The sequence below is a fragment of the Chanodichthys erythropterus genome, chromosome 3 (assembly GCF_024489055.1).
Source record: "Chanodichthys erythropterus isolate Z2021 chromosome 3, ASM2448905v1, whole genome shotgun sequence".
In the NCBI taxonomy this organism is placed as follows: domain Eukaryota; kingdom Metazoa; phylum Chordata; class Actinopteri; order Cypriniformes; family Xenocyprididae; genus Chanodichthys; species Chanodichthys erythropterus.
Genome location: NC_090223.1, coordinates 15,637,665 through 15,665,372, shown reverse-complemented (window position 1 = coordinate 15,665,372; position 27,708 = coordinate 15,637,665). Strand labels below are relative to the sequence as shown.

Sequence of the window (27,708 nt, the reverse complement as noted above, 5' to 3'; positions counted from 1 at the left end):
TTAAAGCATAATGTATATAATCCATATAGTTTATAATGTAAGTTGTGTAAAATATACATTATGAATTATATACATTATGCTATATTTTACATGACTTAAAGCATAATGTATATAATCCATATAGTTTATAATGTAAGTTGTGTAAAATATACATTATGAATTATATACTAGTCATGTTAAATATAGCATAATGCATAGTTTATAATGTCTGTCATGTAAAATATACATTATGAATTATATACTAGTCATGTTAAATATAGCATAATGCATAGTTTATAATGTCTGTCATGTAAAATATACATTATGAATTATATATAATATGCTATAAGTAATGTAAAATATAGCATAATGTATATAATTCATAATGTGTAAGCCATGCAAAATATAGCATAATGTATATAATCCATAATGTATATAGTTTATAATGTAAGTCGTGTAAAATATACATTATCAATTATATACATAATGTTATGAGTAATGTAAAATATAGCATAATGTATATAGTTCATAATGTATGTCATGTAAAATGTACATTATGAACTATGTATTATTATGCTATAAGTAAAATATAGCATGTGTATAGTTCATAATGTGTAAGTCATGTAAAATATATCAATGTATTTAATTCATATAATGTATATAGTTTATGATGTATAAGTCATAAAATATAGCATAATGTATGTCATTTATAATGTATAAGCCATGTGTACAATGGACTATATGCACGGAGCGTTCTTTAGAACTTCCGCATTAATATAAGCCAGCTCGAACACTTCCGGTGAGATGTCATTTGCTGGTGTGTTGAGCATCAGTAGTGTAATACTTAGTTTATAATCAGAATATAGTCACTTAAATAGTGTGGCATAACATTAATTTAGTTATTCAAACGTAAGACAGCATAAAAAAAATAAAAATAAAGACGTACCTCAATGTTCCTCCTCGGCTAAATTCAATTCGACCACTAGTTTTCACACTTTTATGTGGGAAAAAAACTTCAAAAATTAAATATTTATTGTGCACTTTAGTTAGATTAATTCAATAAAATGTGTGTTTTCACAAGTGTGCTGAAATCATTGATCTTGCGCTGCACTGACTGACAGCTGCTTTGATTACAAAGGGAGAGCACGGTGCTCGCTTTCTGTGTCATTCACAATAAAAGTTATTGTTTTTCATAAGATTTTGTGAGTATTTCATACTTCACATTGACAAAATGTATTTTAAACCTAGTTATTTTTTTAATGTTTAATATTTAGTCAAAAACGAAGTGAAAAACGTTTAGAGGAAATGGCTGATATGTGCGCAAATAAATGCTACTTTGCCGCCACCTGCTGGTTAAAGTGCTAATTACTGTCTTTTTTATTTTTAAATGAGTGTTTTCTATCAAATGTTAAATTTCCTACATTTTTAAACGTTCGGTTTTACAATGGGGACAATCTCAGAAGGATGAACAAATAATGTTTGTGGTCATCACATTAAAAATAACATTTGAAGCGCTGGGGAAAAAATGTGTGTGCGTGTCTAATTACAGACACGGCGTTTTTAAACAGTCCCAATAGCTTCGTCTTTATTGCAGTCAATAAAACTGGTTTATTGGCAAATTAGGTAAATGTGATAACTGCATTAAAATATGAATACAACATTAAAAAGTCAACCATAGATGATTTTGTGTCGATGTACAACGACTACAGAATGAACAGCTAACAGTTCACCGGAAGTGCTCGAGCTGGCTTAACTACAACCAGGAAGTAACCCGTGCATATAGTCCATTCATAATGTGTAATGTTAAATATAGCATAATATATATAATTCATAATGTATAGTTAATGTTATGCTAAATGCACAAATGTAAATATAATTTATAACATGATATATAATATTCATAATATTTAATGACATTATTTAATATGTAATGCTATAATTCAAAATATGTACCTGTAAATAATGTAAAATACAACATCATATTTATAATTTGTAATATACATATACAATTAATATGAAATATAGCATTATGTATCTAATTAATCATGTATAAGTCAACTTATATTGATATAAATATATAAATTCATTATGTATAATTAATATGAAATATGGCATAATACATATAATTCATATGTAATTTATGTAAATTACAGCATAATACATATCTAATTTATATGTAAAGTTATGCATTAGAATGATTCATATAAAGTTCAATTAAATTCTTGCAAAGTGTGTGTGAGAAATATAACTTATGAATAATTTATAAGATATAATGTATCATTTATAATATGTAATTAATGTTATTTATATATATATATATATATATATATATATATATATATATATATATATATATATATATATATATATATATATATATATATATAGTATTGTTGTGTAAATATTACTTTAACATATTACATTTCTGATGCCTAAAATAATGATAATGAATGGAACATCATAATGCAATATATATATATATATATATATATATATATATATATATATATATATATATATATATATATATATATATATATATATATATATATATATTTATTTATTTTTTTTTTTTATCATTTAAATATATAGTTTATCATATAGTGTGTATTCAGTACACACATCAGAACAGATCAGGCAGTGAGGAACACACCCATGATAGGATCTGGTGTAAGCTTGACAGGATTTCTAGAGGAAGTTTCTGTGAATTAAATGTGCCGTCTCTGTCGGTCAGACCGTCTGCGGCGCGAGGAGAAGCAGCGTCAGGAGCTGGAGAAGAACCGCAGGAAGCTGGAGGGCGACTCCACTGAGCTGCACGACCAGATCGCAGAGCTGCAGGCTCAGATCGCCGAACTCAGAGCGCAACTCGCCAAGAAGGAGGAGGAGCTGCAGGAGGCGCTGGCCAGGTGTGTGTGTGTCAGCTGACCTACAGGAGCCAATTGCAGTCACCAACCACTGCATTAATCCATCTGAATGTAAGATCAGAGCATGTGACTGACAGTGATTTCCCATCAGGATCGAGGAGGAAGCGGCTCAGAAGAATCTGGCCCAGAAGAAGATCCGTGAGCTGGAGGCTCAGCTGAGTGAACTTCAGGAAGACCTGGAGCTGGAGCGAGTCGCCCGCACCAAAGCCGAGAAACACCGCCGGGACCTGGGAGAGGAGCTGGAGGCGCTGAAGACCGAGCTGGAGGACACACTCGACTCCACGGCCGCGCAGCAGGAGCTCAGGTGAAGAAACACACACACATACACACACACACACAACATTTACACATTATGCTATGTTTAGGATGAAATATACATAAAATGATAAGCTTGAACAGTTTTACATGTGAAAGTGGAAAAAATACAGAATTGGATATTAGTATTTTTACTATTATAGTGTTTAAATAATGACAATAATGTTTTATTTTTATTATTAAATATTTATTTATGTTACTGTACAATTACATTTCAGTTCTTCATTTTTATTACTTTAAATAATAGTTATATGAAAATAATTTAATTTTATTATATTCGATATAAATTATTTATTAATGATTATTACAGTACAATTGCATTACAATTCCTCCTTTTTAATATTAGTTAAAATAATACTAATATGACAATAGTTTAATTTTGTTATTATTAATAATATATTTCATTATTTTTATTTATTATATATTATTTATGTAACCGTATAATTGCATTAGAATTACATTAGAATTATTTTATTTATTATATTATTATTAATAGTAATATATAGTTATAATAATAATAATAATAATAATATGAAAATAATAACTTAATTTTATTGTTACTATATTTTTATTTTATTAGATATATATTTTTTATTTAACAATACAAATTCATTGCAGTTCTTAATTTTATAATTTAAATGAATGATATGAAAATAATATTATTTGTATTATTATTATTCTATTATTTTATTACACATTAAATAATAGTGATAATATGGAAAATTTTAATTTATATATTTTATTATTAAATGTTTTATTTCATTAGATATTCACTTTTAATATAAATTTACAATTGCATTACAATTCTATATTTTATAATTTTATAATCTACTATTTTATAAAAATATTATTATAGTAATTATTAAAATATGAAAATAATGATTTAGTTTTATTATATTTATATCTTATTAAATATTCATTTATTTAACAGTACAATTCTTTTTTATTTTTATAAATAATTTATGAAGTAATATGAAAATAACTTAATTTTATTATTATTATTCTAATCTTTTTATTTATTAGATATTCATTTTTTTTATACAGCAGTAAAATTTCATTACAATTCTCCTATTTCTGTCTTTTCAAATTACAATTATAATAATATGAAAATAATAATTTATTTTTCTTATTATTATTATTTTTGATTATATTTTTTTTAACTTTTTTTACAGTTCTTTATTTTTATAGGTCTATTTAAATGTTCTAATTATAGTTAAAATAGTTCATAATATGAAAATAATAATTCAATACATTTAAACTGATTGAACAACAGTGTTAATTTTATATTATTAGTAGGGCTGGGTATCGTTCAAAAATTTTCGATACCGAGACGATACCGATACCTTGACTTCGATACCGATACCTAAACGATACCTTTTTCGGTACCAGTTTTATAAAATCTGTTTAAACAAGATTACATAACCTCAAAAAAATCTTTGGTTTTATATTTTAACTTTGCTGACTTTTTATCAGACTCAAAGACTCATCTCCTGAGCCACTGCGGGGAATAAAAAAAGCACAAATTAACAAAATTTACCCAACACAATAAATCAGTGCAAATAGTTTTAATAAAGTTTAGTTTTCAATGCAAAAAATTAAGTACGTGAGGCTCTTTTTAAATCACTCAGCAATTGTTCTTCAAAAAATTTATTATTATTAACAAGATCAAAGCGTAAGTAAGAGTGACGCAAGTTCGTTGCGTCTTACCGTGAAATAAGAGTTCTGTGTCTTCATTAAAATCAACACATTAATGATTCATCTCTCATCCACCCGCAATTAATTTGAATGTTATTTTTTTATTACTTGGCCCGACCCGCAAATTATCCGCAGTATCAGGAGGACGCTGATACCCCTTTTTCAGCAGAATTGTTCGCGTTCTGGAGCCGGAGGCAGAGCCTGTGCTCGTGCAGGCGAACGAGCCTGTCACGAACCGGTCGCGTGTTTCCATAGACTCGAGGGAAGAACACTGATGTAAAGCTGCTGTGTGTTGTACCTGTCCATAACTAGACTAAAAAACATTGCGCGTTCCGCTGTTTCTGCAGGCAGTGCTACACTTTTGTTTTCTGTTAACAGTATCTGTAGTGAACCGGCTGCTCACATAAACAGCCGTTTCTCACCCGTCCATTCGGAGATAAACTGAAAACGAAACCGTTGATTCAATCGCCCTCTCGCACATAGGGTCTCTCTCGCGCGTATAGTTTTATATACTTAGATATAAATAACAATGTAGCGCAACGTTACTTGCTCCTCAACGAGACAGCGAAAGCATTTCTCCGCCCCTCTCCTCGATCGGCTCCATTCTGAGGTACCGAAATTTGGTACCGAATGTTAAGACACTTTTCGATACTCGGTAGTATCGAGGCAGTTCGATCGGTACCTAAAAAGTATCGAGTTCGGTACCCAGCCCTAATTATTAGCTGGTTCTTGTAAAGCTGTGAACACTATTTCTATTGGCATCAGAGTCTGGTCCGTTTCTTTTTGTCTGGATGTCTCAGCAATATGAGATCAGATGTTTATCATTGGCTAAATATGTCAACTGACGATCATCACATGTATTTCCTGCAGGACGAAGCGTGAAACCGAAGTGGCGCAGCTGAAGAAGACTCTGGAGGAAGAGGCTAAAGTTCACGAGCAGCTGGTGGCAGAGATGAGGCAGAAACACGGTCAGGCCTTCGACGAGCTCAATGAGCAGCTGGAGCAGGTCAAACGGGTAAGATGCTCAAACACACCTGAACAACAGCGGCGGGTCAAACGTGGGATTCGCCGGCTTCACTCTGCGTCTCTGTTCACAGAATAAGGTGTCGGTGGAGAAGACCAAGCAGGCTCTGGAGTCGGAGAGGAACGAGCTGCAGATCGAGCTGCAGACGCTCATGCAGGGCAAAGGAGAGTCCGAACACCGCAGGAAGAAAGCCGAGGCGCAGGTGCAGGAGCTGCAGGTCAAACACGCCGAGAGCGAACGCCAGCGGCTCGAACTGGCCGACAAAGTCTCCAAGATGCAGGTGCGCAACTTCAAAAATTCTAATTACACTGGAATCCTAAAGACGTTTTTCAGTTGGGAGAAAATACTAATAAACAACAGATTTAAATCAACAGTCCACAAGAGACGCAACAAATAAATTCAAAACAAAATAACACTGTATTTTATTTCAGTGATTCCCAAACTGTTTGTATGGAAGCCCATTTCTGCCACATAAGAAAAGAAATCATGTTTTGGTAAATCTTAATTGACATAAAATGGCAAAATTCTGACATGAAATTTTTTCATAATTGACACTTTATAATTTTGACTCTAATAATACATTTTTCTCATAATTTTTAATTTAAATGTCAGTTTTAACTGTCATATTTTCAACTTTTTGTCATATTTTTAATTTTCTGTCGTAATTTCAACTTTGAATGTCAGGTTTAACTCATAATTTCAACTTCTTGTCGTAATTTCGACTTTGAATGTCAGTTTCAACCGTTATAATTTCATCTTTTTGTTTTAATTTCAACTTTAAATGTCAGTTTTAACTCAATTTTTTACTTTTTTTTCATAATTTAAACTTTTTGTCTTAATTTCAACTTTAAATGTCAGGTTTAACTCATAATTTCAACTTCTTGTCGTAATTTCGACTTTGAATGTCAGTTTCAACCGTCATAATTTCAAGTTTTTGTCATAATTTCAACGTGTCATCATTTAAACTTTTTGACATAATTTAAACTTTTTTGTCATAATTTCGACTTTAAATGTCAGTTTTAACTAAATTTTTTACTTTTTGTCATAATTTCAACTTTTTGTCTTAAGTTCAACTTTGAATGTCAGTTTCAACCGTCATAATTTCAACTTTTTGTCATAATTTCAACGTGTCATCATTTAAACTTTTTGACATAATTTAAACTTTTTTGTCATAATTTCGACTTTAAATGTCAGTTTTAACTAAATTTTTTACTTTTTGTCATAATTTCAACTTTTTGTCTTAAGTTCAACTTTGAATGTCAGTTTCAACCGTCATAATTTCAACTTTTTGTCATAATTTCAACGTGTCATCATTTAAACTTTTTGACATAATTTAAACTTTTTTTGTTGTAATTTTGACTTTAAATGTCAGGTTTAACTCATAATTTTAACTTGTCATAAATTCAACTTTTTGTTGTAAATTTGACTTTGAATGTCAGTTTTACTGTCATAATTTCAACTTTTGGTCATAATTTCAACTTTTTGTCATAATTTCAACTTTTGGACATAATTTGAACTTTTTTGTAGTAATTTCGACCGTGTCATAATTTCACATTTTTATTGTAATTTCAACGGTCATAATTTAGACTTTGTCATAATTTAGACTTTAAATATCATTGTTTCAACTGTCATAATTTCAGCTTTTTGTTGTAATTTTAATTTTGAATGTCACAATTTCAACTTAGTATGAAGTTGAAATTGACTTAATATGTAATCATTTTGTCAATTTCTACTTAGTATGTCACAATTATGATTATTATAATTATGACTTACAAAAGCGTGACTTTTGTGTTGAAAATGGGCTTCCATAGTTTTGCCACCCATGAAATATTTTCTGGAAGTTCCCCTGAGAATTTAAGTAAACAATTCACTAATTTTATGTCACATTTGCATGTTCATGGTCCTCTGGTAACAGATAATTGTCACATGATATAAACATTTAATCTTTATTTATTGAGTGTTTTATTTTGACAGCTCTTTTACACTCTAGATCTGATTATATTCCATGGTAACTCACGTTTAAGTAGTTATTGTAAGTAATGCTAGTTTTTCGTCACTATTAAAGTGTTAGCGTGTGTTAAACGGTTGTGTTTCCTCTTCAGATGGAGCTGGATAACGTCAACACCCTGCTGAGTGAAGTTGAAGGAAAGTCCATCAAAGCGACGAAGGACTACTCGGCTGTGGAGTCGCAGCTGCAGGATGTGCAGGTATATATGAGGGACTGTGGAATCATGGGATTCCTGCAGGTGTGTCCGTGCATCTCGCTCACCTGATTATGTCCTTGCAGGAAGTGCTTCAGGAGGAGACGCGGCAGAAACTGGCACTGAACACGCGCCTGCGGCAGCTGGAGGATGATCAGAACAGCCTGAAGGAGCAGCTGGAGGAGGAAGAGGAAGCCAAGAGGAACCTGGAGAAGCAGCTGAACACCATGCAGGCGCAGGTACATGTCACAGTTTTCCAAACCTGGAAAAGTCTATTTTGATGTAACGTATCATGTTCAGATGATAATAGTTTTGGATGCTGCACATTTTGACAAATCCAAAATGAAGTGAGTAGTATGATAGTGTACACTGTTTTGCTTTGCTCTTCTCCTGTAGCTGGTGGACATGAAGAAGAAGATGGAGCTGGAGGCCAGTTCTCTGGAGAGCGCAGAGGAGACGAAGAAGCGGGTGCAGCGCGACCTGGAGGCCGTGACGCAGCGTCTGGATGAGAGGAACGCTGCCTACGACAAGCTGGACAAGACCAAGACGCGCCTGCAGCAGGAGCTGGACGACATGGTGGTGGACCAGGACCATCTGAGACAGATCGTCTCCAACCTGGAGAAGAAGCAGAAGAAGTTCGACCAGGTGAGAGCCAGCCTGGGTCGGGACGGGTTAGTCGATTAGAGTGCCGGTTCTCAAACACGAGGAATCAAGATGACAGAGTTCAAATGAGCCAAAAACAAGCATTTAAATGGCTAAAAAAAACTACAAATCAAGATCTTCTTCATTTTAATTCATTTTTAAAGTTAAAATCAAATAAAATCTTTAAATAATATGGCTACTTGTTGAATATACTTTTTTTAGTTATGTTGAGCTTTTTTAAATATATATATTTTAATGTTTTATTTATATTAGTTTTAGTAGTTTCAGTTTTAGTAATGTCATTTTAAAATATTTTATCTGGTATTTTTAGTAAAAAGAAAACCCTTAAAAAAATATTTTAATATATATTTTATGAATGTACATTTTCTAGGTAAAAATGTTTTTTGTTGCTTTTTTAAATTTGTTATTTTCTTTTAGTTTAGTTTTTTTTAGTTTTGTTAATTTTTTAAAACTGTTTTATACTTTAATTCTTAAAAAAATAAAATCATAAAACGACATTGGCATTTAAAAATAATTGAAAATACATTTTTCATTTTTTTGTAGTTATACCAAAGGTTTTTTATATACTTTAATTTTGTGTTGTTTTAGGGATTGTTTATTTTAAATAAATAAATACATAAATAAATAAATATTAATGTCATTTTTTTTTTATTGGAAATACATTTTTCTAGTTATGTTGAGATGTTTTAAGTAATTTTGTTAATTTTTGTTGTTTTTTTTAGTTATTTTTATTTATTTGTATTTTAAATATTTATTTTAGGAATGTCATTTTTCATCATAACTAATTTTTAAAAAAAAATTCAGGTACTTTGAGTAAAAAATATATATTTTTTAAAAAATGATTAAAATGACAGGCATTTTTACTATACACTATATATATATATATATATATATATATATATATATATATATATATATATATATATATATATATATATATAAATAATAATATTAATAATAATATTATTAATATTATATAATAATAATAATAATATTAATAATAATAATATACTTATTATTATTATTATTATTATTATTACTATTATTATTTAAAAACCCTTATCCATGATCACGAACAGCCAGAAAACTTGCGGAGGCCTTTGATTATTGTTGACAAATCAAAAAGCTTGAGAGCCGCTGGTTTAGACAAACGTATTTTTGAGCATTCCTGCTGACGACCATCAAAAAATAATAGCTGAATATAACTAAAATGTTTCTGTTTTTTTAGATGCTGGCTGAGGAGAAGTCCATCTCTGCCCGTTACGCCGAGGAGCGTGACCGCGCCGAGGCCGAAGCTCGCGAGAAAGAGACCCGTGTGTTGGCACTCGCCCGAGAGCTGGAGACCCTCACCGACCTGAAGGAGGAGCTGGACCGAACCAACAAACTGCTCCGGGCTGAGATGGAGGACCTGGTGTCCTCTAAAGACGACGTCGGCAAGAGCGTAAGAGGCTTTTCCGGTCATCAGAAACCTCGACTTCACCACCTCGTCTCCAGTAGTCTCACGGTTTCTCGCTTTCTCTCAGGTGCACGATCTGGAGAAGTCGAAGCGAGCGATGGAGCAGCAGCTGGAGGAGATGAAGACGCAGCTGGAGGAGCTGGAGGACGAGCTGCAGGCCACCGAAGACGCCAAACTGAGGCTGGAGGTCAACATGCAGGCCATGAAGGCGCAGTATGAGCGAGACCTGCAGGGACGAGATGAGTTGGGAGAGGAGAAGAAGAGACAGCTGCTCAAACAGGTGCGGAAACGACACGGACTTGCCGTATTTATTGTAGAGCTACAGCTAATGATTATTAGATAATCCATTCATTAAAAAGCAGAGTTTTATATATGTATAATAGTTGTCGCAGCCCTAATGATGCTGTGTGTTTGTTTTTAGGTGCGTGAGATGGAGATGGAGCTGGAGGACGAGCGTAAACAGCGTACGGTGGCAATGGCGGCGCGTAAGAAGATGGAGCTGGACCTGAAGGAGCTGGAGGCCGCCATCGACCAGGCCAACAAGAGCCGCGACGAGGCGCTCAAGCAGCTCAAGAAAGTGCAGGTTCGTCTTTATCTCCACACTGAAAGTCCTGTATTACCAACAAGAGAAGCTGAACAAGTCTTCAAACTATCACAGAAAACTGGCCCTTACCCTTTTTAAGCAAAAACTGTTTTTGGCATCACATTGTGCCTTGTTGACTTTCATTTTAAGTGCTTTAACATGTTATTTTAAACTAAGGAACATATGCCACAAAACATTCCTTACAAACAGTGTACTGGAGCTCATCTAATGGCCAGACCTGCTGATGGTGTGTTTTAGGCTCAGATGAAGGACCTGCTGAGGGAGCTGGACGACACGCGTCTGTCCCGCGAGGAGATTCTGGCTCAGAGCAAAGAAAACGAGAAGAAGGTGAAGAGCATGGAGGCCGAGATGATCCAGCTGCAGGAGGTCAGTGTGTTTCTCTCTCTCTCTCTCCTCTCACAGTAAGTGAATGTCCGTCTAACGTGTCTCTGAATGCGTTCACAGGAGCTGGCAGCTGCCGAGCGAGCCAAGAGACAAGCGCAGCAGGAGAGAGACGAACTGCAGGATGAGATCAACAACCAGGCCGCTAAAGGGTGAGAAGAACACGGTTAAATCACATTATTACAGCACACATTGTATGGAAAACTATTCAAAACTATTAAATATACTACAAAAAATTATTATTAAATTATATCATTATTAAGAATACTGATTGTTATGTTTGTGAAAGTTTTTATCTCAAAAAAAAAACCAAAACTAGTTTTTAGAGGAATATGATTTAGAACTTCTGAAAAAAATCTTGTAATGTTTTGAAGACTTGAATTTTTGTATTTAATTCCCCTAATTATAATAAATTATAAAATATAAATGAACAATTAAACACTTTTTTGTTTATTTTTGTATCATTTCCTCTTATTTTATGAACTTTTGATCGAAACACAAAAAAACTACAAAACTACATAAATATAATTAAATTAGAAAAAAGTTAAAAAATAAAAAATAAACAAATCAACAAAAAATCTAAAATAAATACTTTTTTTTTTTTTTTCATGGAAACATACACACATGCATATACATTTTAAAGTATTTACCAGATATGTATTTTATTATTTTAAAATATACAAATAAATAAATGCAATTAAATTAGAAATTACATGTTTATTATCACAAGATATACAAATCCAAAACAAAATCTACATATCATACATTTATTTCCATAGAAACATAAAGACATACATTTTTAGACTACATACCTTTACAAGATACGTATTTTATTAGTCAGAAAAATGTATAATTCAGAATATATATTATAATAATTATAACACTTTAATTACTTATTTATATATTATTTCTCCTATTTTATAAACATTTTAATTTAAAGAAAAGAAAAAATTAAAAATCTACAATAAAAGTATGAATTTTTATGAAGTGTTGAATATAATAGTAATTGATATGTAATTTATAGTGAAAATTATTTCATCAATTAAAAAGCCCTACTAATTGTATTATTTCATCAACTAGTTTTCTTTTTTTAAGGAAAAGTGATTCAGGATTACTGGAAAAAATAAAATAATATTCTTCCTTTGTTTTGGAGAATACAGTTTTTTTCTATTTGTTTTCCAAAAAGAGGTATATACATTATAATAAAACAGATTTATAATAAATAGTTAAAAAACAAATGGCTTGTATTAAAAACTATTTTGAAATGAAACAAAAAATTAAAAGTCTTTCAGTGGAACATGAGTGTTTGTTATAATTCAGTCAAATACATATGGCATCATTTTGCACAAAAAAAAAAAAAAAACATTAAAGTGCACAGATTTCTAAATTTATCATCCAGTATTGTTGATCTTGTGGATTGTAACCCAATGTTGTGTGTGTGTGTGTGTGATCAGCGCTCTGGGCTCAGAGGAGAGGAGGCGTCTGGAGGCGCGTATCGCTCAGCTGGAGGAGGAGCTGGAGGAGGAGCAGAACAACACGGAGCTGGTGAACGACCGTCTGAAGAGAGCCCTGCTGCAGGTCCGACACGCTCCCGAGATTAACACAACCCATTCTGTGTCGACGAAATGTCTACAAATATCTCTGTCTTTTGTCTGTAGACGGACCAGATAAACGTGGAGCTGACGGCCGAGCGCAGCACCACACAGCGCCTGGAGGGGGCGCGATCACAGATGGAGCGGCAGAACAAGGAGCTGAAGCTCAAACTGACTGAACTGGAGGGAGCCGTCAAGAGCAAGTACAAGGCCACCATCGCCGCCCTGGAGGCCAAGATCGGTCAGCTGGAGGAGCAGCTCGACGTCGAGACCAAGTGAGGAGAAAACCAGAGCTTTTATTCATCATGATATATATGTTTATGGATTGCTGATTGTAGATGATGTTTGTGTTCAGAGAGCGGCAGCAGGCGTCCAAACTGGTGCGTCGTACGGAGAAGAAGCTGAAGGAGGTGATTCTGCAGGTCGACGACGAGAGACGCAACACGGAGCAGTATAAAGATCAGGTGACGCTCACTACATCTCTGTGCAAATTACACTGCAGCAGGTTGAAGTAGATTGTGACATAATGTTTGGTTGTGATTGGCTGCAGTCTGACAAGTTGAACAGCCGCATGAAGCAGCTGAAGCGTCAGCTGGAGGAGGCGGAGGAGGAGGCGCAGCGAGCCAATGCCAACCGCAGGAAACTGCAGCGAGAGCTGGAGGACGCCACCGAGTCGGCCGACGCCATGAACCGCGAGGTCAACAGTCTGAAGAGCAAACTCAGGTGCGCAATAACTCTGTGTCACGACTGCACCATAATCACCATCATCCTCCTCAATATTTGAATTGCAATTATTAATGATGATTGTTGACAAATTTCTTTGAACATTTCATCAGAACTTTTGCACGTTCACATCAGGGTTATTGTGAACTGAATCTAAAACCATAAACTAGGCCTGTCGCAACTACTGAATAATAATCTGAATGTGCTTATTAGAGCCAATCACAATTAATTGAGATAACCGCAATAATTAGGGTTGCCAGGTTTTCACAACAAAACCCACCCAATTGCTACTTAAAACTAGCCTAAAACTAGCCCAATTGTGTTTCGGGGGGGTCCCCCGCGTTCCAGAGGGTAAAATCTGCATTTTTGGGGTTCCCCTGGTAAAATTAGCATTCCAGGGGCTAACTAAATATCATGTTTTGGGGGGGGTCGCGTGAAAATACGGACATGAAAAACAACCCGCGCAACAGTGTAAAAGTAGCTCAATTCAGCGGGAAAATTGCACACTTGGCGACACTGGTAATAATTGTGAAGTTTAAATTTCAATTAGCTTTTGCCATCCAAATAAGATGGTTGTATAATATTATATTATAAAATAACTATTTGTATAAATATTATTAATTTTCACAGCATTAAAGTAAATCAAAAGTTTTCTGAGTAAAATATAGGCTTGCACTGTAAGTGACATGAACAGAACAGAATAAAATTTTTAATTGCAATTATTTACATGAAAATTAATCGTCAGTACAAAATTCAGAATTGCCATAAACATGATTTGAAATAAAATAAATGTTCACTTGAAATAAAAAATATATATTTTTAGAAGAACAAAATTAACTAAAACTGAAATAAAAAATCAATAAAAACCAAATAGCATTTTTAAATTGATTTTAAATTCATTTTGGTTTAGTTTAACTTCAGATACTAAACTAACTAAAACTGAAATACAAACTATTTATACATATTTAAGACTTAAACAAAATGATATGACAAACAAAAAATATCCGAAAGTAAACGGAGAATGGAATTGTGTAAATATTAATAACTATAATAGTATATTAATTATACTAAAACACTGGTTCACCTAAACACAAATCAAGGGAATGTCAACTGCTTGGTTATTTCACCTTATGTAGTTTCCTGATTTATTATATTTATCGTGTAAATGCATGCATTCTCTACATTTAAGAAAAGTGGCGAAACAAGAAGCTTCTCTCAAAAGCTAAAACTGTGAAATTCCTGATATTAATTCCAATCATTCCAAAGTATGTTAATAATCTATTTGGAATTTTTCTGTTGTTCCATTTGTTCTGTAGTTTAATGGTAACTATTTGTCTATACCTGACATTTTTCTTTATCATTTTCTATATCTATTGTATTTTTCTATATTTTCTATTATTTTTCTATTAAATGTATAGTTCACCCAAAAATGAAAATTATCTCATGATTTACTCGCCCTCAAGCCATCCTAGGTGTATATGACTATTTTCTTTCAGATGAACCCAATCTGAGATATATATAATATATATATATACATACAGCTATGGAAAAAATTAAGAGAACACTTAACATTGATTTCTGAACTTGGAGTGGTCTCTTAATTTTTTCCATAGCTGTGTATATATCCATCATAAAAATAATAAAGGCAGGAGGTTAATAAAGGCCTTCTTAAGTGAAGCGATGGGTTTTTGTAAGAAAAATGTCCATATTTATACATTTACAAACTATAATAAGTATCTTCAGGCAGACGGCCATACACATCATTTTGCGGCAGAGATCGATGCCTGACCTGACGCATAATGAAATGATGAATGCGGAAGCGCAGAGGATAGAGCAAAACAAAACACCGGTCATGAATTAGAAGTCAAAAATTAGAAACGTTATGATACTTTACGATTAGCTTACGATACTCCTAAATCCTGCATCATACATCACTGTAGTCGACTTTCACAGTATGCATACAGTCGTCCGCCAGAAGCTAGTTATTTGAATTTATAAAGTTTTAAATATGGGTATTTTTCTTACAAAAACTCAGAAGACCTTTATTAACCCCCTGGAGGGTTTGGATTATATTTATGATGGATGGATGAATTTTTTTGGGCTTTAAAATCTTGACCACCCTTCACTATCATTATAAAGCTTGGAAGAGCCAGAATATTTTTAAATATATCTCCGAATGTGTTCATCTGAAAGAAGATGAAGATGAAAGAGTAAATCATGGGGTAATTTTCATTTTTGGGTGAACTATCCCTTTAAGAGAAACACCCTGATTGGGGGATTTAAACTCTTGACATCTGGCAACCCTAAGCATGCACGATAACCCAAGTTTTCAGGATAAGTCACCATTAGGCCAATATCACAGTTGATTGTGATAACGATTAAAATACAATAAATCATGCAGAGGCCTGCACATGTGATCAAATGCATATCTGACATTGAAATGTATGTCTCTTGTGTCCAGGCGTGGCGATTTACCCTTCACCATGCGCCGCATCGTCAGTCGCTCAGGAATCGAGAGCGACGAAGACCCAGAGGCCAAGAGCGAAACCCCCGAACCCAAACCAGAGTGAAAGAAGCCGAACTGCAGCGTTCCCTCACAAACACACAAACAGATACACACAAGTCTCGGACGATATCGTCCATAAAAACTCAGAGAATCCTTCTCTTTTTTTTATTATTATTATTTTAGTGCCATAGTGTATTCAAACACACACACACACACACACACACACACACAATGGTTCTCTTGACAATCACACTCGACAGCTTCACTCACACTGAGGACCAAATTTGTGTTTTCATGTCATTGTCTAGAATAGAAAAGAGCGGAATGATATTTTTGTAAGGACACATTCCCTCAGTGATAGTCCCGATTCTGGATCTATTTTTCTAACTGATGTAAAAGAAAAAAATGACTTAAAAAAAAAAGTGAAGAAAGAACTTATTTGAAGGGGACCAAAGCAACGTTGCTTTCTATACAACTGTATTTTATTCATAAGTTTTTATAATGGTAAAGGATGAACATAGCGCTCGCTCTCTTGCGCCTCCTGCTGGTAAATACGAGATTGTGACGATAATTACAGATAGTATCATACAGTTACGCTTTTGGGCTTTACACAAGAAATAAGGCATTTAGTAATTCAAACCAGCACCGAGAATATTAGAGATTGTCACACCACCGTATATGCACATGAAATGGGGAACGATTTGTCTGTTTGTTCTGAGCAATAAAATGCGTTTTTTTTTCGCACTGTTGCAGCAGATTGAAGGAATAAAGTCAGAGTAGGCACTGCACGAACTCATTTAGACATGGCACTATGCACTATCGCCTTAAATCTACTATTTGGATATTTTCTGATCCTCTTTTCCTTTCATTACCGTGTCTTTATTAATGTTCAGGGCATGATGGGTGGATGGGTTGACGGTTTCTCTCACGCACACACTGTAAACTCTGAGCACGGCCGCGAGGGGCGGGAATCCACTGTTTGGCGGGAGTTTCCATGGCTACCTCTGGTTGCGTTTAAATCTCTGACATCATATTTGATTATTCTGCGATCTGTATTTGATTTCTCTTTCTGGGGTTTCCCTCAGAAAGGCCAAAAAAAAGTAAGGATTTGATTAACGTTCGTGATCTCTCACTCCTCGAAGCTCGTGCTCAGTTTATGCTTTTTCGCTCACACTGCTGGGAAGTGAGAGAAATTTACTATTATTGATTATGTATGGATAGATAGAGCATTTTTCTCTCTCATTCTCATTGTCTCCCAATAATGACTTTGTGATGTTGTGTTATGTTCTCTCTCTGCAGCTCCTAAATGATATCTGGAGAGATTTGTCATAAATCGTTATAATGATGCAATAAAATGGCTTTTTCAAAACTGCTTTATCAAGTGTATGACTCTTGACTTGATCTTTATCTTTTCTTTTTTTTTTTTTTTTTTTATCTAACACTAGCTACAGTTAAAAACAGACCTATCAACATTTAAATTGTGGATAATAAAGGATTAGTTTCAAATTAAAATTTCCTGATAATTTACTCACCCTTGTGTCATCCAAGATGTCTTTCTTTCTTCAGTCGAAATGAAATTAAGGTTTTTGATGAAAACATTCCAGGATTTTTCTCTATAGTGGCCTTCAATGGCCTCCAAACTGTTGAAGGTCAAAATTAGTTTACAGAAATAAGGGTCTTATCTACAGAAACCATCGCTCATTTTCCCCAAAAAATATTCCATTTACGATATTGATGGCTGTTGAAAAGTTTCTTCACATTGTGAAAAGGGTCTATTTAGCCTACTGTACCACAGTCATATTAATGAAATGAGCTTTAACATCAAATGAAACTAAAATTACTTGCACTATGAAATGCTCCCTATACCTCTGCATTTCGTTCATCTACCTTTTCCCATCAAATTGATATTCTAAACGTTTTTTTCCCCTTAAAACATGTTTTCAACATCATTTGTTAAGTCAGAAGAAGCCCGCGCATCCAGAACCCGTCGCTACATTGTTGCTAGGCAAATCAAACTATTTTGCAAAATATGTGAACAGAACCTCATTTGAATCAATATTTAACTATTCATGTTCATCATAAATCAAATAAAGCATTTAATAAATTAAACGCAACTTACTATTCTACTAATTTGTCCCACAACTCGAGAAGAAAACGTTTTCTTCAAAGTAATGAAACTGTTTTGACCGTTACTGAGTTTTGCCACGAGAGCGCGCACACCGGTCGCCTCACTGCAGAGCGAGCACGTTGGTCCAAACTGGTTTTGAGCGGATTTACATCTACTTTACATTGAAGGGATTTTATTCCATTTAAATGTGTGTATATAATTATGTTTTACTGAAATCATACTATTATTTTCTTATGTGAGATAAAATCATGACATATAGCCAGTTATACTTACACTGTTACATTTGGGCACTGGTCTTGCAACCGCTTGCTGGTAACGGGCCAGTCAGATTCAGTGTACTATACACCTTGCATCAGGCCCCGCCCCTTTCTTTTATACCTACCTGTGGAGCGCGTAAACGGTCAGACAGCAGCACGACCCCTTCTGTTTCTCTTCGTTATTATTCTTCTTTTATAATTTTTAATTATTTTTAAAGCTTCCTAATCACTATATCGAGGTCGTCTGGGGATATTTTTCACCTTTTCCAGCAACATTTATTGGAAACCCCCACCCGCCGCGGATCATAAGAGGTGAGCTGATCTTTTACTTCAGAAGTTTATTTTATAACTCAGCAAATGCTGCTACTTAATTTAAAACCTCATCTCTGAAACCACAAACGTGCGGTGCACCTCACGTGAGAAGCGCGCGCATGAATGAGAGGCACGGGTGGACACTAACAGAATAATAAACACTGTGAGTGATTGTGTGTGTTAAGAGAGAAGCAGTCAGGTGATGTTAAGTTTGTGTGGAATCAGAGAGATGCGGTCAGTGATTTATTCTCAGATCACTCTGGTGTTTTCAGAAGCTGAGCTCGCTGCTCTCAAGGACAGACTGACTGATCATCTCATGGAGTTCTCACTGGTAAGACTTTATGTTTTTATCACTTTTTACAAACGTGACATACTATAGTCAAAAGTTTAGACACTGAATTTGTTTCTTATGATGTAAGAAAAAAGAAAAGAAAAAAAAGCATATAGCGTTCCCTGGCAAACATTTGCATTCGCTCGTAAAATCATTGAAATATCGTTTTGCTTGCAAAACTATTGCGTTCCCCCGAGTAACGTTTTGTTCTCACACAAAACGTTTGCGTTCCTCTAAGTAACTTTGCATTTGCTCGTAAAAAAAAAAAAAACTCTTTCGTTCCCCAAGGAGAAACTTTGCGTTTTGAACACAAAACATTGGCGTAAGAAACTTTGCGTTTGCAAAACTCTTTAATTCCCCTAAGAAATGTTGCGTTTGCACAAAACTCTTGTGAAATATTATGACGTGAAAGAAAATGATAAGTTTCTTAGAGGAACGCAAAAGTGTTTGTGCAAAAACGTTTCCTTGGGGAACAAAAGCGTTTTTATTTATTTATTTATTTATTTATTTTTATGAGCAAACGCAAAGTTTCTCAGAGAAACGCAAGACTTTTGCGAGCAAACGCAACGTTTCTTAGAGGAACGCAAAAGTTTTGTGTGCAAAAACAATGTTTCCGAACAAAAGATTTTATTTATTTATTTTTTAAAGAGCAAATGCAAAGTTTCCCAGGGGAACGCAATAGTTTTGCAAGCTACAACAAAGTTTCTTAGAGGAACAGCAAGAGTTTTGTGTGCAAACACAATGTTTCGTGGGGAACAAAAGAGTTTTTTGTATGAGCAAACGCAGAGGAATGCAAGAGTTTTGCGAGCAAACTCAGATTCTCGGGGAAAATCAAATTTGCAAGAGAACGCAAACATGTATTTTCCCCCCTCCTATCTCATTCAGCAACTCATACTGTACACTGTGTAACACTATAAGTAGGCTAATCAATATAGTGATTGACTTATTGATTCAGTTTATTCGAAGTATATAAGTTTGTCTGTTCTGCAGTTTCCCTCTGAACTCTGACCTCAGACTTGCTCCGGTCACATCAGCTTGCCCCGTTTCTATCAGTCATGTTATCTGGTTAGTGACGATAGGGCAGAATGACTGATAGTTACCGCAGCTCTGACTGTGCAATAATTACACACAGGCAGGAGGGTAATGACGTCTCAACCCATGAGGTTTAACATGTTCGTTGTGTTTGATCATATAGAGTGACTGTAATATGCGGTTAAAGACCTGAACGGGCTGATTTCACGGAGTTTGTTGTTGTTGTTTACTTCAGGCGTTTTCAGAAGTGAAGCAGTGAAGTTAATCCTCTGAAGGGGACGGGCTTTAGCCAAGCCTCCTGTTTTCTTGCACTCTGATTGGTCCGTATGAAGCGGTCCTCTGTAAAACATTCTGTTTCTATGGTGATGCTCTAAAGAGGCGGGGCTGAGCAAACACACGCTCAGTTAACGAGACAGACGCACAGATGAGAATCTTAAAGTCCAGCAGAAAGAGACGAGCTGAAGCTCTGCTGAGTCATGCTTCACATCACATTCATATCATCATATCATTCACTTATGAAATCATTTCATTGATCTTGTGGATATGATGGCCAAAATACTGCCCAACTAAAACTATTTTGTTACAGTGTTATTTTAGTATCATTGGTGGTCATTATATATATATATATATATATATATATATATATATATATATATATATATATATATATATCTATATATATATATGTATATATGTATAGTTTTTATTTGAGTTTTAGTTATTTTAGTACCTAATTTTGTACAGTTTGAAGCTTAAATGCTTAAATTAAGTTTTAAAAAAAAGTTAAAGTTAGTATGATGTAATGTAAGTTGCTTTGGATAAAAGCGTCTGCCAAATGCATAAATGCAAATGCAAAAAGTTTTATTATATTTTATTTTATTTTAGTTAACGTTTATTTCAAGTAACAGAAATTATTTTTATGGCTTAAGTTTAGTTTTAAATAACTATAAACCTGTTTTACAAACAAAAAAAGTGTGACATGCTGAACTAAATAACATTTTTATAATTCTTCTGAAAAATATGTGATTAACGCAGTTTTGGACTGACTGTTGAATATTGTATTTATAATACGCATGTTTGAATATGATTTAGGCTCATCCCGCAGTGAAGGCGTTCATGTGTGGCTCTCTGAGCGGTACGTGCTCCACGCTGCTCTTCCAGCCTCTGGACCTGGTGAAGACGCGCCTGCAGACCCTACAGCCCGGGTCAGTACACACGCGAGACGGGTTTGATTGACAGGTTCAGTCTGGCTGAATGAAGTTTGATTGAACTGTATTCTGTGCATCAGATCGGGTCGGGTCGGCATGGTCGCAGTCTTTGTTAGTGTCCTGCGGACGGAGAAGCTTCTTGGACTGTGGAGAGGCGTCTCACCTGTGAGTGTCACGTCTGATTTGATACAAGGCCTCTATTATGTTTGTGTTTGTATAGTAATATTCTCTCTTTCTCTCTCCGCAGTCGTTTGTGCGCTGTATTCCAGGAGTCGGGATCTACTTCAGCACGTATTTCACGCTAAAGCAGCGTTTTTTCGCCGACGGGGCCCCGGGGCCCCTACAGTCAGTGCTACTGGGAGCTGGAGCCAGATGCGTCGCGGGCGTCTGCATGCTGCCTGTCACTGTCATCAAAACACGCTTCGAGGTGTGTGTGGATCAATAACCCTAAAATGTACATAAACCCCGCCCCCGAGAACAAACAACAAAGGGGGCGGGGCCATGTTGGGCTGCTTTAGAGAAGAGGAAAAGTTTTTGTTTTACGCCAGACTGCTTCACAAACGAGGGTCAATTCAACACTGGATTTGCACAAAAGATTAACATGACGGCACATGCTAGTGGATGAGTTGAATCAACTCGACAGCAACTACATAAATTTATCCACTAACCATTCAGAAACGTCCAGTTTCATTCTAAATGTTGTAACTTCTTCCTGAGTCTCTCCATCAGTGTCGACTCCGGTTTGAACAATGTATGGCTGAACACCGTTACTGACAATCCTCATTTTGGCTGCGTGAGATTCTCCAGCTTTGTTGTTGTTGAGCAACCGAAGCGCGAGCTGTTAAAGCTCCACCCTCTTCTGAAAAGGGGGCGGGGAACAGCAGCTCATTTGCATTTAAAGGGACACACACAAAAACGACATGTTTTTTTTTGCTCACACCCAAATAGAGGCAAATTTGACAAGCTAATGATCTGTAAAAGGGACATTATAGGTCCCCTTGAACAGTAGTGTAAATCGGCCTCATGAGAGAGTGTGAAATCATGACTTGTGTGTGTGTTTCAGAGCGGCCGCTATCAGTACAGCAGTGTGGGAGGAGCGCTGCGGTCCGTGTGCCGGGTGGAGGGACCGAAGGCTCTGTTCTCAGGTCTGACGGCCACTCTGCTCAGAGACGCGCCGTTCTCCGGGATATACGTCATGATCTACAGCCAGGCCAAATACTCGCTGCCACGAGGTCTGTACACTTACTGAGAGTGTGGCCGTATACTACATGTGCTTCAAATATGTGTGATTAAATAGGATTTTATCCACTTAAAGTGTTCATAATTATTTTACAGCAAGAAAGTTAGGATTTTTTCTTTTACACTGGAACATTTGTGTCATGGGAGGAAAAATTATATCATTAGTTCGCTCACAAAACACGTAAAACCTGTGCGAGTGAACACAATATTTCTGAGGTAATCCTAAAGTTTGCAAGAGCGCGCTACGTTTTTATGGGAGCGCAAAAGTTTTGCGAGAGAATACAAAGTTTCTCTGAGGAAAGCTAAATTTTTTCCAAGCTAATGCAACAATTCTTGGAGGACTGCAACAATTTTGCGGGTGGATGCAATGTTTTTCAAGGCAACGCAAAGGTTTTGCGACCGAATGCAAAGTTTTTATTAGAGCAATGCAAAGTTTTTGCAGCAAACGCAACATTTCTCAGGGGAACGTAAAAAGTTTGTGAGAAAAATGCAAAATTTCTTGGCAATCTCAAAAGTCTTACGAGTTCTATGGAAGCTTGTTTCTGCCACAGAATAAAACAATTTAAAAGATAATCGCAACTTTTTTTCCTCGCAATTCTACCTTTTTTTCTCAAAATTCTATTTTTCTCACAATTGTGAGTTTTTTTTCTCACAATTCTGACTATTTTTCTTGCAATTCTGACTATTTCTCACAATTGTGACTTTATTTCTTGCAATTCTGACTTTTTTTCTTGCAACTGCAAATTTCTTTATTGTCATTTTCTCCCAATTCTGCCTTTTTTCTCAGAATTCGGACTATTTCTCTCACAATTCTGACTTTATTTCTTGCAATTCTGACTAATTCTCTCTCACAATTCTGACTATTTTTCTCACAATTCTGACTATTTCTTGCAATTCTGACTTTTTTCTTGCAATTGCGAGTTTCTTTCTTGTCATTTTTACTTTTTTCTCACAATTCTGCCTTTTTTCTCACAATTCTATTTCTCTCACAATTGTGACTTTATTTCTTGCAATTCTGACTTTTTTTTTCTGAGAATTGTAAGATATAAATGCAATTGCGAGCTTTAACATCCAATTCTGAGAAAAAAAAAAACTGAATTGTGAGATAAAAAGTCACAATTACTGTTTTTATTTTTTATTCAGTGGCAGAAACAAGCTTCCGTAGAACACCAAAATCTTGCCAGCGAATGCAAATTATCTCAGAGAAAAGTTTTGTGAGCAAACTCTAAATGTCTTTGGAAACAGAAATGTTACATGTTTTGCAAGCAAATGCAACATTTCTCAAGGGAACACCAACATTTTGCAAAAAAATGCAAAGTTTATCAGAGGAATGCAAAAAAACAACAAAAAAAACAGGATTGAAGTATAGTTTTTCCTTCCGTCTCATATATTTTTCCCATCCCCATGTCCTTCTGGAACAATTTTTTCTCAGTGTCTTAAGAGGTTTAGGTGAGATAACAGCTAACAGGAGTATTGCTCTTGATGTATGTTGAATGTTTCTACATAAGAGATAAGAGAGCCGTTCAAACATCCCGACAGCCCAGACAGGGAGTCATAGTGATGGTAAATTGTGTAACAGCCGTGCAGATCATTTCCACAGACTGTACTGATAAACTCTCTCTCTCTTTTAGAGATCAGTCAGTCATCTTACGCTCCACTGGCTAACTTCAGCTGCGGTGTTCTGGCCGGCGTCCTGGCCTCCGTCGTGACCCAGCCGGCAGATGTGGTGAAAACTCACGTTCAAGTGAGTCCAGACGTTTTCAGGAGGACATCAGATGTGGTGCGATACATTTACAAGGTAACAGATGCTCGTCTCCAGCTCTGTTTTACTGCTTAAATAAACAGTTATTTTGGATCTTAAATAACACACTTTACATTGGATTAAAAGTTTAAAAATAAAATCTAATCAAAACGACAACAACAACAAAAAAAACAGAACAAAATGACTAAAACCAAAATATTAAAATAAAAACTAATGAAAAAAAAAGGAATACTAAGATAACACTGCTGACTTGTCTGTGTTTGTCTGTCAGGATCACGGGTTGGTGGGTTTTTTCCGTGGCGCAGTTCCTCGCTCTCTGAGGAGAACCATGATGGCGGCGATGGCGTGGACGGTGTACGAGCAGCTGATGGCTCAGATGGGCCTCAAATCCTGAGAGCGATCAAACCATCTCACATCACACACTGAACGAGATCTTCACAGCGGCTCACGGGCCCGTCTGATGTTTTAGTGTTTGACTCTGAGATCCTCGATGGTGAGGATCATGTGGGTCTGGAAACACGGCGATAGAAAATGATCTGTTTGTCTGACTGACTGTGATCATCATGGTTCGGCAAACTGCCTTGATTATCAATGGAGAACTGAAGTGAGAAACATCTTGAACACAGAGACTGAGCTTTGAAACGCGCTTTAACATGTCAGCTCAGCTTGTCTTGTCTGTTTTTATGCTGCTTATGCTCTGCTCTTATAACGTTTGTATACAGTTCATGAGCTGCTTTAGGACAGTCATAATCTGGTGACTTTTATAGTATTATGTTGCAGGTTATGATTGACAGGTTAACTTAATATGTTGTTTATCGAGTCAAATTATTATTATTATTAAAGTCAGCATGAAATGGGAGTAGTGATAGTCTTTTCTTTCCTGTGATGTATATCCGAGTGAAATGGCTTCTAAAACAGTGTAGGGCGGGGCTTAATTTTGTCCATGGGAAATTGATTGGATCGTTGTAGTTTGCTATTGGTAGATCTGGTTGTGATTGAAAGGTGCCAGTCATCAGAGAAGAGAGCAAAATCTCCAGAGTTAAATCAACTCTGCTCAGAGTACATATGGTCCCTCTCTAAATAGTGTTAAAATAACACTAAAGCAGAGTTAAAGTTAATGAGATAATTAAGAAATTAAGTGATGATTGTACATTAGTGATGAACACCTGCTGTTAACAAGCAGAATCACTGAAGAAAAGAGAAACACAAGAACTACAACTGACTTCAGCCACAGCTTTATTTTTGCTTTTTGCTTTATTAATTGCTTAATTATCTCAAGAGAAGAGAAGAAAAACTGTAAGATGGAGAATAAGTTATTTTAATTACGAGGGCACACGAATAATGATGTTCACAGCTAAATAGTTTATTATAGCCTACTGTAATATTCCTTTAAAAATATGAATTGTCAAATTTGATTTAATGGTGACTTTAAAACACTCAGAACTGAGTCCCATCACAATCATTCACAGACAGCTTGTCGTTTTTAAATAAAGACTGAAATCTGTTTTTATAACATTGTTTTATCACAACATTAGTTTTTTTTTTTTTTTTTTTTAAATTGAGCTAGTTAACCCGGGGTTAATGTAAACTCTGGGCAAATGGAATCCTGGGTTATCCTGCTTTTCACATGCTCATGGATAACCAATTAGTATTCATAAACTGCCATTTCACAATGACTCTGACACTGCAAATATGAAATTAATAACCTTAACACAGGGTTTAGGAATGTACAGTGCACTAAACCCCGGGTTAAAGTTATTATTTTCATATTTACGAAATCAGTGTCATTGATTAAGCAGTTCTAATCCTGCTTTGGAGCAGGTTTCATTACCCTGGGTAAAACTCAGTGCTAAACCCGCTTCTAAATTACAAGTGTGAAAGTTCTTCTACCCAGGGTTAAAAAGCAGAGTTTAGAACAATAACCCAGGGTTAAAAGCCCTATTGGGTGTACATTCAAGAAACAATCATTGTTTGTGTAAGAAAATCAAGCTGTGATGTAAATTGAGATTTTTCCTGCTTGTTCAGTAATTTTCTAATATGAACGAGGATCAAAAGCAGATTTTCTGAATGAGGGGAGCAGATAAGACTGATGACCTCAAAGGAGCCTCTTACGCAAATCCCTACAAAAGAGTCAAAGGAGAGTACACAAACCATTACAAGACAACATGACACTGAACTGGACAATCATTACGTGCGACACGCTGAAAATGTGTAACGCTTTACATCTGGTTCTGTGTTTGACATGTTCAAAATAACAAATGCCATTGCAACTTTGAGAAAAACTTTGATAATTTAGATGTCATTAGGAAATTACATCTATATGAATATGAAGAATGAATGTTTATAAAGTTTCTTGAATGTTTCAATAAAGTTAGCAGAACATTTTTTCACAAACTTTTAGTCATTTTTATTTGTTTGTTTAAAAGCGACTTTACATAAACTTGTGTCATAGTTTCCTCCAAATTACCTTTTCAATGTGGATTTAAAGCTGTAAACAAAATAAATGTCACTTTCATTGTCTTTATTTTACATAAAATATTATTTACGAAAAAAATCAGAATGGTTGTTGTTTTAATAAATAAACTATTATATTAATAAATATTATTCAGAATCTTTATTTAAAAAAATATTTGAATAAACAAAATTCAATTTTTTCATGAGTCTAAACTATTATAGGCTATTTAAAAAAATCAGAAACTGTATTTTTCTTTATATTTCTGTTAATTTATTTTTTTTATTAAATAAAATTTAGACTCTTTAGTTAATAAATATTCATCCTGTTATTTTAAGTCTGTTTTAATGTTCTTGTCTGTTTCAATCTTTTTATGTTAGCAGTTTTACTGCTGTAACAATAATAATGGTATTATAGAGGAAACTATAAATATCATGGCTAGTTGAAAGACTTCAGCTAATTATTATTATTGTTAGGCCTATTATTTTAAGTTGATGTTTTAGTAAAATTGTGGATTTTCAGAATGACATTTTAGTTAAATGAGGGACGTGATGATCGCGCTCTCCTGCAAACATCAAATCACTTTACACTTTAACCTGTACAAGAACAACCTCATTGATAACACACACGCAGAGCACACATTATTGTCCTCATTTTCAGTTCATTTTCTCTTTCACTTCTTCTCTTATTCAGATTTATTGATCCTTATAAAATGAACATGCCTTTAAATGTTAATTAAAACATTTAAACATGTTTTTGCGCCGTGTAAACACTGATTTAGGACACTGTGTCTCTCAGCAAACAGAAGTTGCGACAGAATGTACACAGTGTTTAACCGAGGAGTCACTCCGCGTCTCGCCATTGTCTTAATATGGTCTTTGTCTTAATATGGACAATCCATCCCGTGTGTCTTAATATGGTCCA

General features: G+C 34.8%; 2 protein-coding genes across 5 annotated transcripts in view; both read left to right on the top strand.

Annotated features, from left to right (window-relative positions):
• The window catches only part of LOC137017171 (myosin-9-like), a 60,926-nt gene extending 43,474 nt beyond the window's left edge, over positions 1 to 17,452 (top strand). For all 4 annotated transcript variants that reach the window (XM_067381154.1, XM_067381152.1, XM_067381156.1 and 1 more), the window contains 17 exons: positions 2,714 to 2,885; positions 2,995 to 3,207; positions 5,784 to 5,928; positions 6,011 to 6,217; positions 8,040 to 8,144; positions 8,225 to 8,377; positions 8,535 to 8,783; positions 10,030 to 10,242; positions 10,325 to 10,537; positions 10,679 to 10,840; positions 11,099 to 11,227; positions 11,306 to 11,394; positions 12,697 to 12,820; positions 12,901 to 13,109; positions 13,190 to 13,298; positions 13,385 to 13,557; positions 16,019 to 17,452. In XM_067381154.1, the coding sequence (XP_067237255.1) occupies positions 2,714 to 2,885; positions 2,995 to 3,207; positions 5,784 to 5,928; positions 6,011 to 6,217; positions 8,040 to 8,144; positions 8,225 to 8,377; positions 8,535 to 8,783; positions 10,030 to 10,242; positions 10,325 to 10,537; positions 10,679 to 10,840; positions 11,099 to 11,227; positions 11,306 to 11,394; positions 12,697 to 12,820; positions 12,901 to 13,109; positions 13,190 to 13,298; positions 13,385 to 13,557; positions 16,019 to 16,127 (2,774 nt within the window). In that variant the 3' untranslated portion in view covers positions 16,128 to 17,452. The remainder of the gene's footprint in view (positions 1 to 2,713; positions 2,886 to 2,994; positions 3,208 to 5,783; positions 5,929 to 6,010; positions 6,218 to 8,039; positions 8,145 to 8,224; positions 8,378 to 8,534; positions 8,784 to 10,029; positions 10,243 to 10,324; positions 10,538 to 10,678; positions 10,841 to 11,098; positions 11,228 to 11,305; positions 11,395 to 12,696; positions 12,821 to 12,900; positions 13,110 to 13,189; positions 13,299 to 13,384; positions 13,558 to 16,018) is intronic.
• A 1,122-nt stretch (positions 17,453 to 18,574) lies between these two features.
• Positions 18,575 to 26,876, top strand: slc25a38a (solute carrier family 25 member 38a). Its single transcript, XM_067370524.1, has 8 exons — positions 18,575 to 18,760; positions 19,033 to 19,091; positions 21,216 to 21,328; positions 21,412 to 21,496; positions 21,579 to 21,758; positions 22,395 to 22,563; positions 24,202 to 24,368; positions 24,604 to 26,876. The coding sequence occupies exons 2-8, from the start codon at positions 19,077 to 19,079 to the stop codon at positions 24,724 to 24,726; spliced, it is 852 nt and encodes a 283-aa protein (XP_067226625.1). The 5' UTR covers positions 18,575 to 18,760; positions 19,033 to 19,076; the 3' UTR covers positions 24,727 to 26,876.
• The last annotated feature ends 832 nt before the right edge of the window (positions 26,877 to 27,708 follow it).

What these genes read in the sequence shown, in the direction of transcription:
- slc25a38a (XM_067370524.1), top strand. An exon ending in TGTGGAGAGGCGTCTCACCT is followed by an intron (nt 21,497 to 21,578) that starts GTGAGTGTCACG and finishes CTCTCTCCGCAG; the next exon opens with TCGTTTGTGCGCTGTATTCC. An exon ending in TGGTGCGATACATTTACAAG is followed by an intron (nt 24,369 to 24,603) that starts GTAACAGATGCT and finishes TTTGTCTGTCAG; the next exon opens with GATCACGGGTTGGTGGGTTT.